Source organism: Schistosoma haematobium, chromosome 2 (assembly GCF_000699445.3).
Source record: "Schistosoma haematobium chromosome 2, whole genome shotgun sequence".
In the NCBI taxonomy this organism is placed as follows: Eukaryota; Metazoa; Platyhelminthes; class Trematoda; order Strigeidida; family Schistosomatidae; genus Schistosoma; species Schistosoma haematobium.
The window spans coordinates 3,615,825-3,633,529 of NC_067197.1; the positions used below are offsets into that span (position 1 = coordinate 3,615,825).

General features: G+C 34.2%; 1 protein-coding gene across 1 annotated transcript in view; it reads left to right on the plus strand.

The window, feature by feature from the left end:
• The window catches only part of MS3_00006052 (uncharacterized protein), a 38,620-nt gene that overhangs the window by 7,520 nt on the left and 13,395 nt on the right, over positions 1-17,705 (plus strand). Inside the window, exons 3-7 of the mRNA XM_051214151.1 lie at positions 3,803-3,941; positions 7,074-7,219; positions 9,093-9,216; positions 10,949-11,064; positions 15,751-16,090. Coding sequence (XP_051067286.1) covers positions 3,803-3,941; positions 7,074-7,219; positions 9,093-9,216; positions 10,949-11,064; positions 15,751-16,090 — 865 coding nt within the window. The remainder of the gene's footprint in view (positions 1-3,802; positions 3,942-7,073; positions 7,220-9,092; positions 9,217-10,948; positions 11,065-15,750; positions 16,091-17,705) is intronic.

Consider the following 17,705-nt stretch of genomic DNA (forward strand, 5'->3'; position numbering starts at 1 on the left):
ATGTTTAAAAAATAACGGATACCCACTGAAATTTATTGAAAAATACGGCAAATGTGAAGATAAAAAACCGAAAGAAATTACAGCAAATAAAAAGCCTATTTTTATTCAACTTCAATTCAAAGGTGACGACATCACAGGATCAATCAATATGAGACTTAAAACTGCACTGACGAGAACTTATCCTGCAGCGAAATTGATTGTCCTGTCCAAAACAACACGTTTTTTGACACAATCAAAGGTCGACAGGTATCACTTTCATATTACCACCAACTGTGTATACAAATTTACATGTACCTGCCAAAGCAGTTACATTGGTAGAACAGAAAGGAGAGCCTATGTCCGATTCAAAGAACATATTCCGAAAAGTTTAAGGTTAAGTGGATTGAAAGCATTCAACAGTGCTATCGCAAGACACCTCATTGATACAGGACATGGAGTTGATATACTGAAGTCCTTCAAGGTGATTAACAAACAATCAAACTCCAACCTTTTGAAATTCGCTGAAGCGTTAGCAAACGTTTAAAACCAAGATCTATGTATACAAAAAAAGACAGTAATAAATCTTTCTTTACCCTGGTAACAATAACCCCCATTCTTTCTATTCATTTGCTCCTATTTATTTATTTATTGCGTCATTATTGCAACTCTTTCTGAAATATAAATTACATCATACATAACTGATTGATTTCAATTCATATTTTCTTTATTACCATTAATCTATTTTCATGAGTTCTAATCACTATTTCAATGTTCCAGAACTTTCCCTCTCTAACTTTATTTATTTATTCGAATCAAACATTTTATGAGCTCATTAACTCTATCTGAATCTTTGCTTGCTACATCATCATACACATGTATTGATCCTTCATCACACTCTTATGTATTTATATGTCAATATCTGTAATAATGTTGAATTTCAAATAATTTAGATTGTAAGCAGCTGATGAGAACCTAACGAAATAAAATGAATTCATATTATTCTGCACCAATCTTTGTTCTTGCTCTATTTAAAATAAAATAAGACTTATTGACAGGCACATATGTGTATCGGTCCAAATTTCCACACCTCATTAGCGCAAAAAGATGAACGTCAAGTCCGTAGAAGTAGTTACCTCAGTGGTAGTAATATATAAAATATTGTGTATAAGGATATAATACAGAATGAAAGAATTAGATCGTAGGAAGAAAGCTATAAAGTCATTTTAATCTCAGAGTTTAAGGTAAGATAAGGAGGGCATACAATAACGCCATTGTTATTGATTCTGAAACATATCACCCAGAATCCCCAACAATTGGTTACAACAGTCGCGCGCACTCCAACCAAGTAATATGTACGTAATATTACAAAACAAATTCACTTGTACGTTTCCAACTCATCTGACAGGCTATTCTGCATGTAACTGGTCTAATGTAAGATCGAGTTGTCTATGCATTACTTGAATGGCCTAGTGATGACTAATTTCGTTCCCCAGTCCGTTCTCAGCTCCATATGTGTATATGCTCACAGGATTGTTGACCTCTTCATTTAGGGTGGAAATAGATACCTAATTTAATGATTCAGCTGATGCGTTATACCGTTTAATGATGCGTACCTCAATAGCTTAGATGGCACTCAAAGTTTAAGTTATAACGTTTTTCCCAATGTTACATTTTCTTTACATTCCGAGTTATTTGGGAAAAATATACGCCAACATCTGTATAGTATTCCAAATTGCAATCAAAACAGCCGATACTTACCAAAGAATACTCAATATTCCCATATTTTTGTGATGCAGATAACAATGTTTACGGTCACATTGAAAGCAGTAGTCTATGCCGAAAGATTCTGTGAATAGCTAGATTATAGAAATATAGGTAACTTACTGTTAGCGGGACATAGATTAGATTAAAAAATGCTCAATGCACGATTGCGTTGGTGCACGCTGATTGGCTAATTCTGATCCAATCAGCGCTGGTCGATACTTGGAGAACACTAGAATCTTCTCGTGTAAAAAACTGAATATACTAACGTTTTTCCTACTGTGCTTCTTACTTCCATCTAACCTTGTTATTTGGAATATAATCTCTTTCCTATTCAATCGCATTCTGATTTGGGGATTGTCGAGTGAATTGGTGGTTAAGAATACTAAGCAATAGGAATAGCTGGGTTGTAATAAGCGAGCATTATAGCACTTACACTCTCATGCTTTCACATCCTTCAACTCAAGATTAAAATTATTGTTCACAATTTTGTTCTGTATAGCGTATTTGGGATGTTTCGGATTCTCCATTATGTATCTTACAGACTGAACTCTGGTAGTCAGTTGTTGAAGGCCTATCTGAATTGGCTTTACAACTGTTTCGTTCCAACATGCAACTCATCATCAACGTGCAACCATAACACCAACTGCGTTCAGACTCACGACGTTTATACCTCGTTACAAGCTTTCATATTACCAATTTACCGTCCAAAGACTCACATTTCCAACTTCAGTCAATTCATGATATTTTACAACGATTGTTTGGTTCCGCTGACCACACTATTTTTGGGCCTAAGATTCATTATTCTTTAAAATGTTGAACTCAAGACTCGTCATTTTATGCTGAACACGTATTATTATGAAGGTTGACAAATATTTAGTTTGAAATATTCCCATATTGTAAATTTAGAACAACATATATAAGCGAACAATATTGTTTTCGATTAGATCCTCATCAGGCTTTACTCTAATATACAGTAATATTTATATGCATATACGAAATTATTAAACCAATCAAGGTAGTTTATAAGTCAATGATAACAATGGAAAAGATTACATAATAAGTAAAATGTGAGAATTACAAATTGATGGTGTGACAACAGGTGCATTAGTTTTTGATAAGCAATAATAATAATGGTTCAAATCAATGTTACATAATCTGAAATAGGTCAATGATTAGGAGAAAATATAGAAACTGAGATAACAATTATAAAATTATAAGATGACGTAATAAGAAATGTTCAGATAATTGGACCATGAAACGTATAGTTGAGAGAAAATAAAATGGTAGGAGGGTGTGAAGAAAAATAATAAACGAAGAGAAAGTTAGAAAAGGAATAAATAAATAAATAAATTCATTTATTACTTAAGGCCAAGGGAGAGATAATGGAGTTACAAATTTCTTCTGGACACAAAGACTTGGCTTGTTGGCTCGGATTCCTATTCATGGTCCAATTATCTGAACATTTCTTATTACGTCATCTTATAATTTTATAATTGTTATCTCAGTTTCTATATTTTTCTAATCATTGACCTATTTCAGATTATGTAACATTGATTTGAACCATTATTATTATTGCTTATCAAAAACTAATGCACCTGTTGTCACACCATCAATTTGTAATTCTCACATTTTACTTATTATGTAATCTTTTCCATTGTTATCATTGACTTATAAACTACCTTGATTGGTTTAATAATTTCGTATATGCATATAAATATTACTGTATATTAGAGTAAAGCCTGATGAGGATCTAATCGAAAACAATATTGTTCGCTTATATATGTTGTTCTAAATATTTAGTTGTTAAAATGAAATCATAGTACGATCATTGTTCATTTGTTTGTAGTAAATATTTTCGTTTTACCAATAATTACAGAGATTTGTTTGTCTATGTTCTGAAAGTCGCCGCTGGTGAAATAAAGTCGTCTCACCTTTCAATTTAGTTGTGTTATTTATATATATATATATATATATATATATATATATATATATCAGAAATGAAAACTTTGATCTTGTTATTGTATATTACTCAGTCACTGGAGTTATTTGTTTCTTCTAGTTCACTTGGTGAAGTGATCAATAAACAAGGTGAACGTTGGGAATTACAATTGAAAGGCTCAGGTTTAACTCCATTTTCTCGGCAAGGTGATGGAAGAAAAGTATTACGTTCCAGTTTACGAGAGTTTCTATGCTCTGAGGTGAGGTTAGATTATAGAAATATCTATACAACAATTTATCAAAATATAGTATATTTTCATATGGGAAATGATACAATTTACATTGTAATATGAAAAAATGCTGAGATAATGATATCAATAACATTGGCTAAGTGAATAGAGGATATCGTTTAAAACGAGCAAATGAGATTGGGGGAGTAAAAAACATTCGACAACGTTAACACTAAATTTAAAAGATAATGAGAAAAGTAAATGGAACTGCACTACTGCAACCGATTTCGGGTGGCGTGTCACCCGACGTTTCTAGTGAGATTGTGTTTATTATGATGGTCCTCAACAAAGAACCGCATACCGTTTAATCGGTTTAGACCATTACCCAGTAACTTCATGGACTAATAAAATATCGTATTCTGATAGCCCTTGGCCCTTTTTAACCTACTCTTTTACTAGTCACCATTGGAGTAAGCGGTCTCTTGGCGTCCATAACATCTCAATTGAAGATGATTCACTGACACATCAATTATTTTTATCATGTTCACGTATTACTCAATACCTAACCTCAAGATTGCTCACTTGGTGATTCCATTGTATGTGGGCATTACTTTGAATTCTCCTCTAATTGGATACTAGCAACCTATCCATATCTCCGGTCTAAAAAACGACTGTTTTTCTACAAAGTCGAAGTAATAGCGGGCAAATCACTCAACACTTCATTTTTATCATGTGATAAATCTGACATAGATCTTTCCTCTATTTAACCGAACAATAGTAATGAAGTGAATCACTTAATTTTGAGTATGAAATAATCTTTGTACACAATCTTTTTTCAATTAATTCTATTTCAGTTAATATCACCACACCACTTGTTGCTGTTAAAATGTAATAACACTAGTCATTTGTAATTTTAAAATTATGGAGATATATAACCTAACAGAAGTAATTTTGTCTTAATTCATTTACAAAGTACTCAGCTTTGAAACCACACTTTTATTCAGAAATTAATAACACTACTTGATTGCTCGAACAGAAATAGACTGAGAAAAAAATTCGAATCTGCGACTTGGTTGAAGCTTTTTGTATGTGTTCCTTCGAACCAAATACTTTGATTGAAACAGAACAAGGCTAAAGTATACTGAAGAACAACCTTGAGATTTCGACCCGTTTCAGTCAATTAAAAGATTGAGAACTTAAATAGATTACTGAATCGCATTAACACTTCAGGGTAACTAGTTTGTTGTTTAGTGCAAAATTACAAGGTACTTTCGTAGAATATGAAAACCATACGTTAAATCCATCAGTTGCTTATCTTTGAATTGTCTCTTGCAAGCTTCATGGTTCCTTCATTCCTCTTGTTATCTTGATTGCTTTCAGTTTCCTTCTCTCTTCTCTTCATTTTAATCTTCTCAACCTTCTGCTCGCAGACATGCTACTTACGACTGGTGTTACATATCACTTATATCTGAGAACGTAAGTAGCATACACTACAAAAGTGTATTATACCAACAACCTTAAATGAATTAAAAAACAATGTTTAGTTATAAAGTAGTCTGTAGCAAAAACAAATTAAGATAGATCAGCAGCTTCAACGTGGTCGATGAATAAAAAGTGGCTAAGGCTGGGAATTAGGAGTCCGGGTACGGTCTGTTGTAACTAGGATTAAGGTTTTCATCACGGATCGATATCATATAAAATGCTTTATACAAATAAAAACGAATAGTAATAGATTTCGTCCAAAGATTTCAGAAGTGTTATCTGAAGTGTGATTGCTTCATCCATCTCAGCGAATGAATTTTAACTAAATCCAACGTTTCGCCTGGCAATCTGGTCCAAGCTTTTTCAAGGAAAATATAATCAAACAACACAAAATTACAAATATATTCTTCTTTTTAATGTCTCAAATTAACTCGGCACCCAAATATTGTGAAACTATTCGTTCAAATTTAGACGAAAGTTCTTATTTAGCTCTAATTTAGTTGTGGGCTATCCGATAAAAGTATAGCATCAAGATGAGCATACAACAACCAAAACAAAATTTTGCCTAGTTTTTAGACCAATCAGAAAATAGTTCTTGTATATGGATAATTTATGGGGAGAAGTAATAATATTACAAAGTGTGAACAGAATTTCCATCGTCATCAAACCTATTTATGTCTTCTACAGGTTAATCTGTTTGAAAATCGAGAAAATATCATTATAGAAATTTATACTTATATATGGATTCTTCATCTTCTCGAACCCTTAAAATGGTCTCTAATAGATTTTTACGAGTTTACACATTATTCCTAGTTGGAGTTTAAGTTTAAGGTTTTCATCATTAACTGACACCAGTATAACTCAACTAAATCTGTTTTTTTCATATTTTGAATAAAGCCAAAACCTAAATTGAGGCAGAGTAATACAGATTTATTCTATTTCATGGTTTCTCTTCGAATGTTTACAATTGTATTTTTATTAAAACGTAACGTTGATTGATGGTATAGTATGAAGTGATAAACGTTGGTGATGAAAAAGCTGCACTTCATCATCTCAAACTCTTTATAGCATTCTCGAAAATATGGACATATACTTTTCTCTGTTTTTCTTGTGTATGTGCTTTGGACCGTACATGTGAGTCAGTAAATAGAGTTGGAGGTAGTGTGAACAGAAAACTTTTCTATTTTTTTCTGTTATAAGAGGCAGTTCTTTTCACTTAAGGTGAACAGCCTTTATTCTGGATAAGCAATTTTCATTTCAGCACTTTGTCTGTAATTGTTTAGTTCAATAGTCGTCTTGTTTCAAACTAAGACACAGCAAGCACATTTTCTTTTCAATTTTATGATGCTGAACACATTCATTGATCTTAACATGTTCATCAGGAAATTTCTGTGGGGACGCATTTTCGCGTAGACAAACTTTAATGACTATAAACTCAATTTTTTGCAAGGTCATTCGTTAATATGCTTTGGCGTTATGTGACAATATTTTAGCATTCAATAGCACTGATTGTTTGAAAAGCTGACCAATTATCGTATTCCAATTTGAACCTGACCAAAGAATCCAGTAGCCTGTATCCGATCGTGCTAACATTATATGCTTTATTAGTAATAGCGTATTGTTGATTGTTATTTCCTTATAGTTTTCATATCATGCCTTACTTAATCTCATCGTTTTTAGGCAATGTATTATTTAGGCATTCCAACTACTCGAGCTGCATCAATTATCACATCTGACACTCTGGTTGAACGTGACATGTTTTATACAGGTGATAATATCACTGAAAAAGCCAGTATAACTAGCAGAGTAGCTAAGACATTCATCAGGTAATTATTATTTTTTGTATACGATTATCAATTACAAGAGTTTGTATTTCATAGCTTAAAAAACCCCAAGCAGCATTAAAAAATCTGATGTATTCGAGCAAACGGATTTTGTAAATAATTTCATTATCATTAGGCTATACAGTTATAAAGCCTTAATTGTTGCATTAGAATGACCGAAATGAGATATAAATAATGTCAAATCAGTGAACATCGTGTAATTCGCCTATTCATTTATGTCTTATTGTGGCGATTATAATACAATACGCAGGAAACATAATCGGTGCAAAATTAAGAAGAGACAAATACTGATAACAATCTGAAGCCAATTCATTACTGTATCGAAGTTTTTGTTCATAAACACTCAGTTTTAAAGAGTTACATGCAGCCGGAGATATCTTACGAAATCAATTGTCTAGATCCTTAAAGGAGAAATTCTACTCTAATGAGCTACGAATTGTATTTTCCAAGAGATGTCTAATATAAGGATTCGCCAAGGATAAACTACCGCTTAGGGTGACCTCAATATGTATCTATCATCTACTTGCTCTTGTGGAACTTTTTATTATTGGCCTCACAACGCGTGATCATTCCAAATACGCCTATCCGTGCACTACTCAGCATGGTTATTAAAAGGTGAAGGGAAATCAGTCAATAGCTCGATTGTTGAGCACCTGGTCAAATCTGGTCATCTATTTTCACCAGAATCTCCATTCAAAGTCGAAAGGGTTTACACATAGCGGAGGCCTGATCTTTAGCTTCAAAAGTGGTTTAATCCTATCTCTTGGTTTACTGTGGCATAAATCCCCCTTCTTACTTCGTTAGTCGTTTCTTGGCACATGCTTGTTTTCTCTTCTCTATCTTCCTTATGATCGTCAGTTAGAGAATCTTTCATATCTTATTTCTATATACTATTTATTTACATTATTAGTTAGTACCTAATAGATCGAAGTGAAATGGGTTAGAAGTGGAAGATATTTGACAACTTGAAGTATATTAATATGTTGTGACCATAGAGTAGTATTTCATTGTAAATTGTCTGGAAAATTGAATATAGAAGAGGAGTTATGTAATAACCTGACAGTTGATTAAAAATTGTTAAAATAAAGATCATCCATTCGATGAATATAAAAAATAGAATAGTTATTTGTTTTAATAATAGGTGATTAATGATTATGAAGAGATAATAAATAAGTAATAGCGACAGATTACTAAGCACAGTAAACACAGTGAGGGTTAAGACCAAAGCAAAATGAGGTATTGAACTTGATGTTTCTGCACATAGAGAATAGGCTGGAGTCCATGGATTTCTAAAACCTTTGCGGTACATAAGTTCCTGACTTGTACTCGGAATAAAACCCTTTTATTTGACACCACGGATGACTTTGAAGAAGGATTCTGATGGAGCAATCTGACCAGTATCAACGCGATGTTCAAGAATTGGACTGTTAACTGACCTTGGTAGTCGTTTTAATAACCAAGCAGTATAATGTTCAGAGAAACTTTTTGGAAGATCGTTACTCTGTTTTTTATCATAACGATTACTAAAATTGTTTAATAATCCAATGCTTGAACATATCTTAGACACTTCTTTCATCTTACATGTTTACTAACTATCAGTTCAACTCATCAGTTTGATAAAATTTCCGTAATTACATGGTCAAATGTGTTTTTTGCATTTTTTTTTATTCACTCTGCTGAATTTGATTGTGTAATTCACCTAATTCTGTTGTGACAAGTTATATATATATATATATATATATATATATATATATATATATATATATATATATATATATATATATATATATATATATATATATATATATATATATATATAGTTTTCACTATATTTTTGTTGTTGTTTCTTTCATAGGTTTGGATCTTTTGAAATATCTAAGTCCCCAGATCCAATTACTGGACGTTTCGGACCAAGCGTTGGTAATTTGACAATTGTATCACAACTTACTAATTATGTAATACAGCAATTTTATCCTCATGTAAGTAATTCTGTTCCCTAATATTAACTGTTTCAGAAATGAATCTTCCTAATGATATTTTAAAGTTATAATGGTATAGTTTATATGTAGTTGTTTTCTGTTCCATCAAAATGACTATAATAATGTAATGTTATTGTTATCGCTTCACCTCAAGTGGAACGGAAAAGGTAAACCTGCTTTTGAAAATAGAAGGGATGATAGACTGAGCAAGTCCAAACAGGTCACATATTTCTCCAAAGTCAAATGAACATATGATGTCGGGAGGATAAGTTTTAACCGAGAAATGTAAGCGTAGTCAGGTTTTCTGCGAGCTAGTCGATTTCGGGGCTAGTCATTAATGCATACACACAATTATTTTTCTGTTGGATGGTTTGTGAAACACTTTTGAGTTTAAAGTTAGTAGTCTTTATTAAGTCTTGAGAACTTACTAGGACACAACGGCTATCGAATATTTCATAATTTGCATCACAAACTGACATTAGTTACACAACAATCAAAGACCAGCAAAAACCTGATATGGGACTCCTCAGCATTACGGACAGCAGATCGGTTGATAAGGTAGTGAATCTTCATCAACCAAAGTGGTTGGGAAATGTATTGCGTGTACCCATGTACTACATACCTTGTGGCACGATCATGACTGGCATAGGAGTAGGTTGGAAGGAAGGAAGCTGAAAGTGACCAAACCAGAATGTGGCATCAAGCCACGAAGTCGTTGGCCATTGCACTGAACCTTGTTGGTAGATGCGGACTACCTGGTTGGGGTCCGCGTGACTATCGTAATCAGTGGTTAGAGAATTAGGGCCGAGGATCGTCCTCGATGGTGCAGGTGCATTCACTCTGTTTTCCTTTTGATCTCAAGTCTTAAAATTATCTTAAAAGCTTTTTTATCCGACGAATTCATATTTCTTTCTTGATTCGTACCTTTCATCCCTATTCTTCTTTATCACCACTCATACTGTTACCACCTCTATTAATCTGGGATCTGTCTCGAAAATTTCATTTCATTGTACTAATTTGTTTAGCAGTTTGAAGCGATAGACATATGGGCCATGTTCTACGCTACTTATGAATGACTTCCACAGTGCTCATCCATGACTTCACCAGGGACGGAATCGAGGACCCTCAGACTTTAAGGTGTGACATTAAGCTCTTAACCCCTAAGTCAGCATCCAACAGTTTGCATTCCTAGCTTTTGAACCTAGTCAATGTGCCCACTGGAAATTAATTTCGTGAGGTAATTTCCGGAGTGCTGATGAGAAACCAATATCAATGGAGTTCAAAACCATTAATTGCATGAGAGCTTGCCTACAAATGTCATTGTGGGATGGTTTCACAGTTGATTTGATTCATGTGGAATGACAACTCTGTTATATGAAGGTTTATTACTTGCTACAAGGCTTAATAGTTTGAGATTTGGTCCCGGATGTGGTTGTGGATATGCATTTTTAAGAAATCCTATACTAGGTCAAAGTTTCATAATTTTCAGTGATTGTCTAACTAAGTTCAATCCGTAATATATACTATAAGATCCATTAATTTCTATTCAACTCTCATACTGATATTTGCTATTTCCCAGTTTTCAGTGATTCTATGTCTCTAAATAGAACAAGAAACTATAAATTATCCGTTAGAATAACTTTTTTAATTGTTTCACCTTAAAGTGGATAAAGTCTTCATTTTATCCTTGTTTTTTTGCATTACCTTTTGTTTAAAACATTCGTCAATTAAGATTTGGTCAGAATATTCAAATGATATTATTAATTGTTATGTGGAATTCTTTAAAGAAGTAGTGAAACGTACAGCTAACCTAGTCGCTCTTTGGCAAACTGTTGGATTTTGTCATGGGTAAGATTAAAAAGTAAAAACACAATAATAATTTCTATTCTGAATAATTATACTACTTTTAAATTGATGATGTATTTTGACTAATGTTATATGATCCCAAAGAATGTTTGTAGCTGAAGATAAAGATGTGTATTCAATGCATATATACGAACGATGACTACTTCAAGTTACGGGTTAAACTTGCGGAAAATTCTCAGATAATTTACAAAATGTTAAGGATTGTTTACAATTACAATAAGATAAATGAAAGTAGCCTCTTTTTAGTTGAGTTTCGTTGAGGTCTATAAAAAGACTGTGAGAACGATTATACAAAGCTAAGTGGATGATTGACCTACTTTGTTGATAATAACACCTAACACATTGTGTTTTCTTGTGTTTTTAGAGGTTTTATGGAATTATTCATAAAAATCTTGGCGAACATTCATGTAGATAATTTGCAATCTAATTAAATTTGCTTAGAAACTAGTACACTTCACTGAATGTCTCAGTTTATGTTGTTTAAATTTATCTGTCTACTAGGTAGCTGTAATTGTCAAATTTCTAGACAATTCTGTCTACTCTGTTACAAGAATATTTCTAAGGGAATGTTATATATTACAGCCACTATAAATTTTTATTAATAACATTCATGAACTAATAGTATTGATAATTGCCAGTATGAAACTGTGGAAATTGTTGAATTTCATTGAAATCACGAACTGATCTAAGTTTGTACACCATGAAAACCTGAAAGTACTGGACGACCATTTTGTGAGACTCTGTAACCAGTGGAACTAAACCGTGTCTGACGTGAGGAGGAAACCGAAACCAATACAATGAAAGATAGTCACCCAATATCGTGGATTGATCTGTGTCGACAAAACGAAAAAGTTATTATCAGATAACACCAATTTCTTTAAATCAATCAATGAAAAGAACAAGACTGAAATGATAAGAAAGTAACTGATTGAAGTTCTTAAGAGGATGAAAGATGATCAGTCAATCAACGAAGATATCTATGAGTTCATAAAACGAACAGGATCAATAATACCATGACCATATAGTTTGCCTAAAATACGTAAATCTGGCCTACCACTCCGATCAATTCTCGATATGTCCGGATCTCCTTATTACTCTATAGCAAAGTGGCTGGCATATGTCGTAAAACCCGTAAGAAAACGTAATTATATACACTCCTTACACGATACTTTTGAATTCGTAGAATAAATGAAACAAGTGAATGTAAATGATAAACTTGTACTCTCTCTCTTTCGGTGTCGAATCACTATTCACTAACGTTCCATTCACAGAGACCACCACTTTTATCTGCGAGTACATAAATAATAATGAGATGAATATTGGAATATCGGAAGCTTATCTGAAGGAACTATTACGATACATTCGTAATGTACAACCGACATTCAACGACATTATTCATAGACAAAAGGATGATATTGCAATGATATCTCCTTTCTGTCTATTACTAGCAGATTGCTTCATGATCTTGAAAAAGTGGAATTGTTTGCAAAAGAAACTGATAAAACTTCTTCTACCATGATCTTAGTGCCGTGATTTTCTTGCTTCTTCATACTTTTCAACTTTAACAGTCGTCTGCTTCCCCTACCTGTCTTCATGATGAATATTCAACCCCTGAACAATGAAACTATTATTAGTTTGCCTGATAAAAATAATGTTTTAATACCTTTGTTTATTCAACCGTTTTTAGCAGAATTTTATTATCACTATCATCGTTATTAATGTAATTTTTATACTTATACTTATGCTTATACTCTTATTTCCTCTACCACTACGGGATTTGAATCGACAACTGCATCTCTGTGCTAATGTGGTGTGGCAACTCGAACTGATGTACGTACTTACGAAGTTCTACGTTGTTACTGACTGACTGACTGAATTTTTATCATCCTGGAAAATAAGTATTTATTTATTTATTTGAACATACAGATATTGATACAAGGGGGCACCAAATACATATGCACTACACAAATATCATTTGATTTGTGTGAGGGCTGTGATACTGCAGGTGGTTTTCTTAGGGGCCACACCCGAAGCCTTCGATCTAAAGGTCTGATCCACAAGACAGTGGAGCATCGTGAGGAGATGCAGTCCCGTGGTAGCCGGTGACCAACGATTGATTCATACGTCATTTGTTGACTCAGGATACTGGAGCCCATGTGCACCATTGGTTTGGAATCAGGGTTTTCTAACTCCCCTAGGTGAACTCTCCGTGCCCACCAACGCCATCTAAAGCGCCAGACATTCGCTTTCCATACTCCATGTTTCGTAAACAACACCGCCACCGCGAGGCGGTGAGTAAGACTTCCCTGGCAGGGTTTAATTCCAGGTTGCAAGGTCGTTGATGCATACTGCTGGGGAGTCCCTTAGTTGGAACGAAACTGTGCAGTTCTTTTTGGTTTTCAAAGGTTGTATAACCCAAGTAGGTTCGTTTCATGTTAGTGTTTTTATTAGCAAGATTGGTTTCTGCGGAATCGGACCTCTCAATCCATCAACAACTCTCCACATTTATTCGGGCTTGGGACCGGCAGTTACCCTAAAAGGGCTATTTCATTGGAACCAGATTGGCTCATGGTTCTAAAGAAATGTTGAAAGGGCTTTTTTTCTTTAATTGCATCAAAGGATTTAACGGTTTAATGATCTCTCTGAAGTACGTAAAACAGTTTCATCATTAGGTTCAAGAAAGTAACACGATAAACCTTAAAAAACTCACTTAATGCACGTAAAACCGTAATTTTTATCAGGATGAAGACTTCTAACTAAACCTTAATGTTCAGTAGTCATGAAGCTGTCATATAGAAGCTTATACGAGCATAAACTGTTGCTAACTAGAAAAGCTCTTAATTTTGACATGAAAAGATCACGATTGTCTCCTTTCTCAGAATGGGTTTTGTGGAGAGTTTTAGAAATTTCACAGGTTGAAATCATGAGTCAGTTGAAGCTAGACCACCATTGAAAACCTGAAAGCACTGGACTGCCGTTTCATCCTCGTATGGGACTCCTCAGCAGTGCGCATCCACGATCCCGCACCACGCGGGATGCCGGCTCAGTGGTCTAGCGGTTAAGTGCTCGCGCGCGAAGCCAGTAGGTCCTGGGTTCGAGCCCCGCGTGGTGCGGGATCGTGGATGTGCACTGCTGAGGAGTCCCATACGAGGACGAAACGGCCGTCCAGTGCTTCCAGGTTTTCAATGGTGGTCTAGCCTCAACTGACTCATGATTTTAACCCGTGAAATTTCTAAAACTCTCCACAAAACCCATTCTGATAATAATCAACTGCTCATTAGTGACTGACTTGAAGAAAAACTCCTGGAGTTCTAGTGAGAAGCCGTTACCAGTGGAGTTCAACCGGTCTGTTGTGAGATAACAACTCACTGAAGACAATGGTGTACGGTGGCGCAAGTTCGTGGATTGGTTGAAGTTAGACATTAACACCTTTGGATGCCGGCTCAGTGGTCTAGTGGTTAAGTGCTGGCGCGCGAAGCCAGTAGGTCCTGGGTCCGAGCCCCGCGTGGTGCGGGATCGTGGATGCGCACTGCTGAGGAGTCCCATACCAGGACGAAACGGCCGTCCAGTGCTTCCAGGTTTCCAATGGTGGTCTAGCTTCAACTGACTCATGATTTCAACCTGTCTCCTTTCTATTGAACTTGCTGTAAAATACCTTTGAAATGAAGTAGCGAGTGGTGTAAGGGATAAATTTTCACCAACGTGATTACACCAAAAGCTTGGTATTATCAAATTAACTAACGATCAACTATACTCAATAAAGCAGCTACATAAAGACAAAACACCTACCATTACATAAACATCTAAAGGAAATTCCACGACTACCATGTAAATGTCAGACTACAACAATAAAGTTCAGGAACACATTCAAATGAACTCTGTGTAAAAATGGAAGAAACAGTATCTATAGCCAAACTGGACAAATTCAATACTGAAATAATCTTTGTTACAATACAGGTGGAACCGATTCTCTTTGACACCAAAAAATTTCAACTTTTTGTTGACTTCATAATAAAAGTTCCAAACACTGGAAGTGATCAAAAATATTCTGAATAGCCATGACATGAGTGTGTACATTCTCACAAACAGTTTACTTGGTTGATCATTGGTAAAAGACAACGAAACAATGCTTTACAGTCAAAATAAATGTTCAGACCATGGCAGAGAAACTTTCGGCAACAACTAATCAAATCAGCTGTTGATCACTTCTAGAGAAATTTTCATGCCCCATTTCTTTTGAATTTTGTGCTGATATTTTCTGTAAAGACACTGAAGGATTCACAATAAAATATTCAACTGAAGAAAAGCAATTTTAGTTTCCATCACAGATTGATATCAACTTGAAAATCTTTGAAATCGGGAGATGTACTAGATAGTCATTCCGCCTCTAATTTTAACTCTTCATCAGTGCACCCCCCAGGATTATATACAGAACTTAATCTGGTATCATCAGGTCACGTTACATACAAACCATTGTGATGGGGATAAATAGTCCACAGTTCCGTATAGTGGTGTATATGCTCATACTGTTGACAAGTTTCTAACTAGAACTAAGTTACTGTCCATCAGTTGCTGATTTTCAATTGTTTTTTTTCAACTCATCACTCTTACTCTATTCATAGAAAATTACCTTTCAATTTATTTGTTTTTTTTCCATAAAATAACCAGTGTATTAAATACAGATAATATGAGTATTATTGGCTTAACAATTGATTATGGACCATTTGGTTTTATTGATCAGTTCACTTGGGATCATATATCGAATACATCGGATCCAAATGGACGTTATTCATATGCTCAACAACCAAGTGTTTGTGCATGGAATTTAGCCCGTCTAGCTGAATGTTTAATTCAAGCATTAATTGATCAACAGAAATGTTCATCTGATAAAGCAACGAATAAAGAATGCATATCTGTTGATAATCTTACAAAAAAATTCACTAATGTTTTGGATACTACATATATGTCTTGTTTTAAAAGTGTCTATTTGGAAAGAATGCGTAAAAAGGTCAGTTGATAAGCAGTTATATATATGTATATGCATGATTCGAGAAGAAAGAATAAGTTCGTAGAATAGAAGGTTTACAGTGATTTCAAAGCTCAGAATTTAAAGAAAGTTAGGTAGTGAATTGATTTGAGCTGAATGACCACATAATGGTTTAATAGTTGTACGTTTTTACTGTAAACTATAGTCTATATCCTGAATTTTATAAGAAATCGATTACAATTTCTGAATATTAAGAATTTAGAATCTCTTCGTGTACCAGATTCAGTTTGTCCTATCGATTCCGATATTCCTTCCGTGGACTAGCTTTCCTCATTTACTATTTGAAGCGATTACGAGTTCACCTAGACTGAACAAAGACTCCCTGACCAAAGACCAATAAGCTAGCTGTTCTGACGCGTTCCGCTAACTAGAGAGAGAAGTCCAAGCTGAAGTGGGGAAATATATTCCGCCAACAGACAGAAGCACGAGATAAAAACAACAGGCACAAATCCAACGTATATATACAGCACCAAATTGTCGTTGGGAAGCGTTACAAAATATCATACTAAAAGATACGACGAACCATTAGCGTTTAAGATTCTCCCAAGTGGGAAATACGACATGAAGGTGAAAATGAGCACCTTTCGCGCAAAAACAAGAAATTCAAATTCTTAAAACAAAATTACCAAGTTATTTACCAAATGAATAAGTGAGCCTATATATCCATATTTGTCGTTACCGATGAAACAAAATCTCAGGCTTTTAAAGTTCTTCCAGAATATTTTTGCAATCAATTTGTTTTAGGTTTTAAACCATCTAAAAACATTTATATAAGTTATGTAATCAAAGGCAATCAAAGTTCGAGAAAATAATGAATTAGCTACAAGTGGACCTGAAATTAGTGGACAAATCCAACATACATGAATTTGTAAAACCTGATGTAGTTTCGATGTTGTTAATGATATTTTATAGTATAGTCATCAAATCTCTGCACTTATGACATGCAATTCTAAAATCATAGATTCGAGTAAAGCATCCATCTAAGCTAAAAGTCTTTGTAATTTTAAAATACACTATAAACAGTACAATGTAGCTGGTAAATAAATTGAAAAGTAAATAGAACTTGACAACTCTTTGATATTTTTCATTAACATACAACCAGAACTCAACCAAGGATCAATCTATAGATCTCCATGGCTGATATATGGCCAAGCTAATTTTAGTTTACTAAAAACAATCAGAGATTACTTTCCATAGATTATTTAATGAACATAATTACACAAAAGTAAACTAACGTGAAAGTACTAATAAAATAAAGATACTTGTGAAAATTGTTATATCTGAGCGAAGATTAAATCACGAGTAACTTCTGAGACATATTAATTGACTAATGTTATCTATACATTCTTATAGTATTACTGTGGTGTGTGCTACTTACATTAACATAAGTAGTATATGATGTTAGTCGTGAACAGAAGGTCTGGCAGCAGAGAGACAAGAGGATCGAACAGTAAACAATGGAAACAGGATGCAATTTGTATGAAAATGCAAGAACAATGAAGTCTGAGTCATTTTGAGACAATTGGTGGATACTTTGCAAATTAAGCATTTACTTTATGATTGTTAGATTTTATGA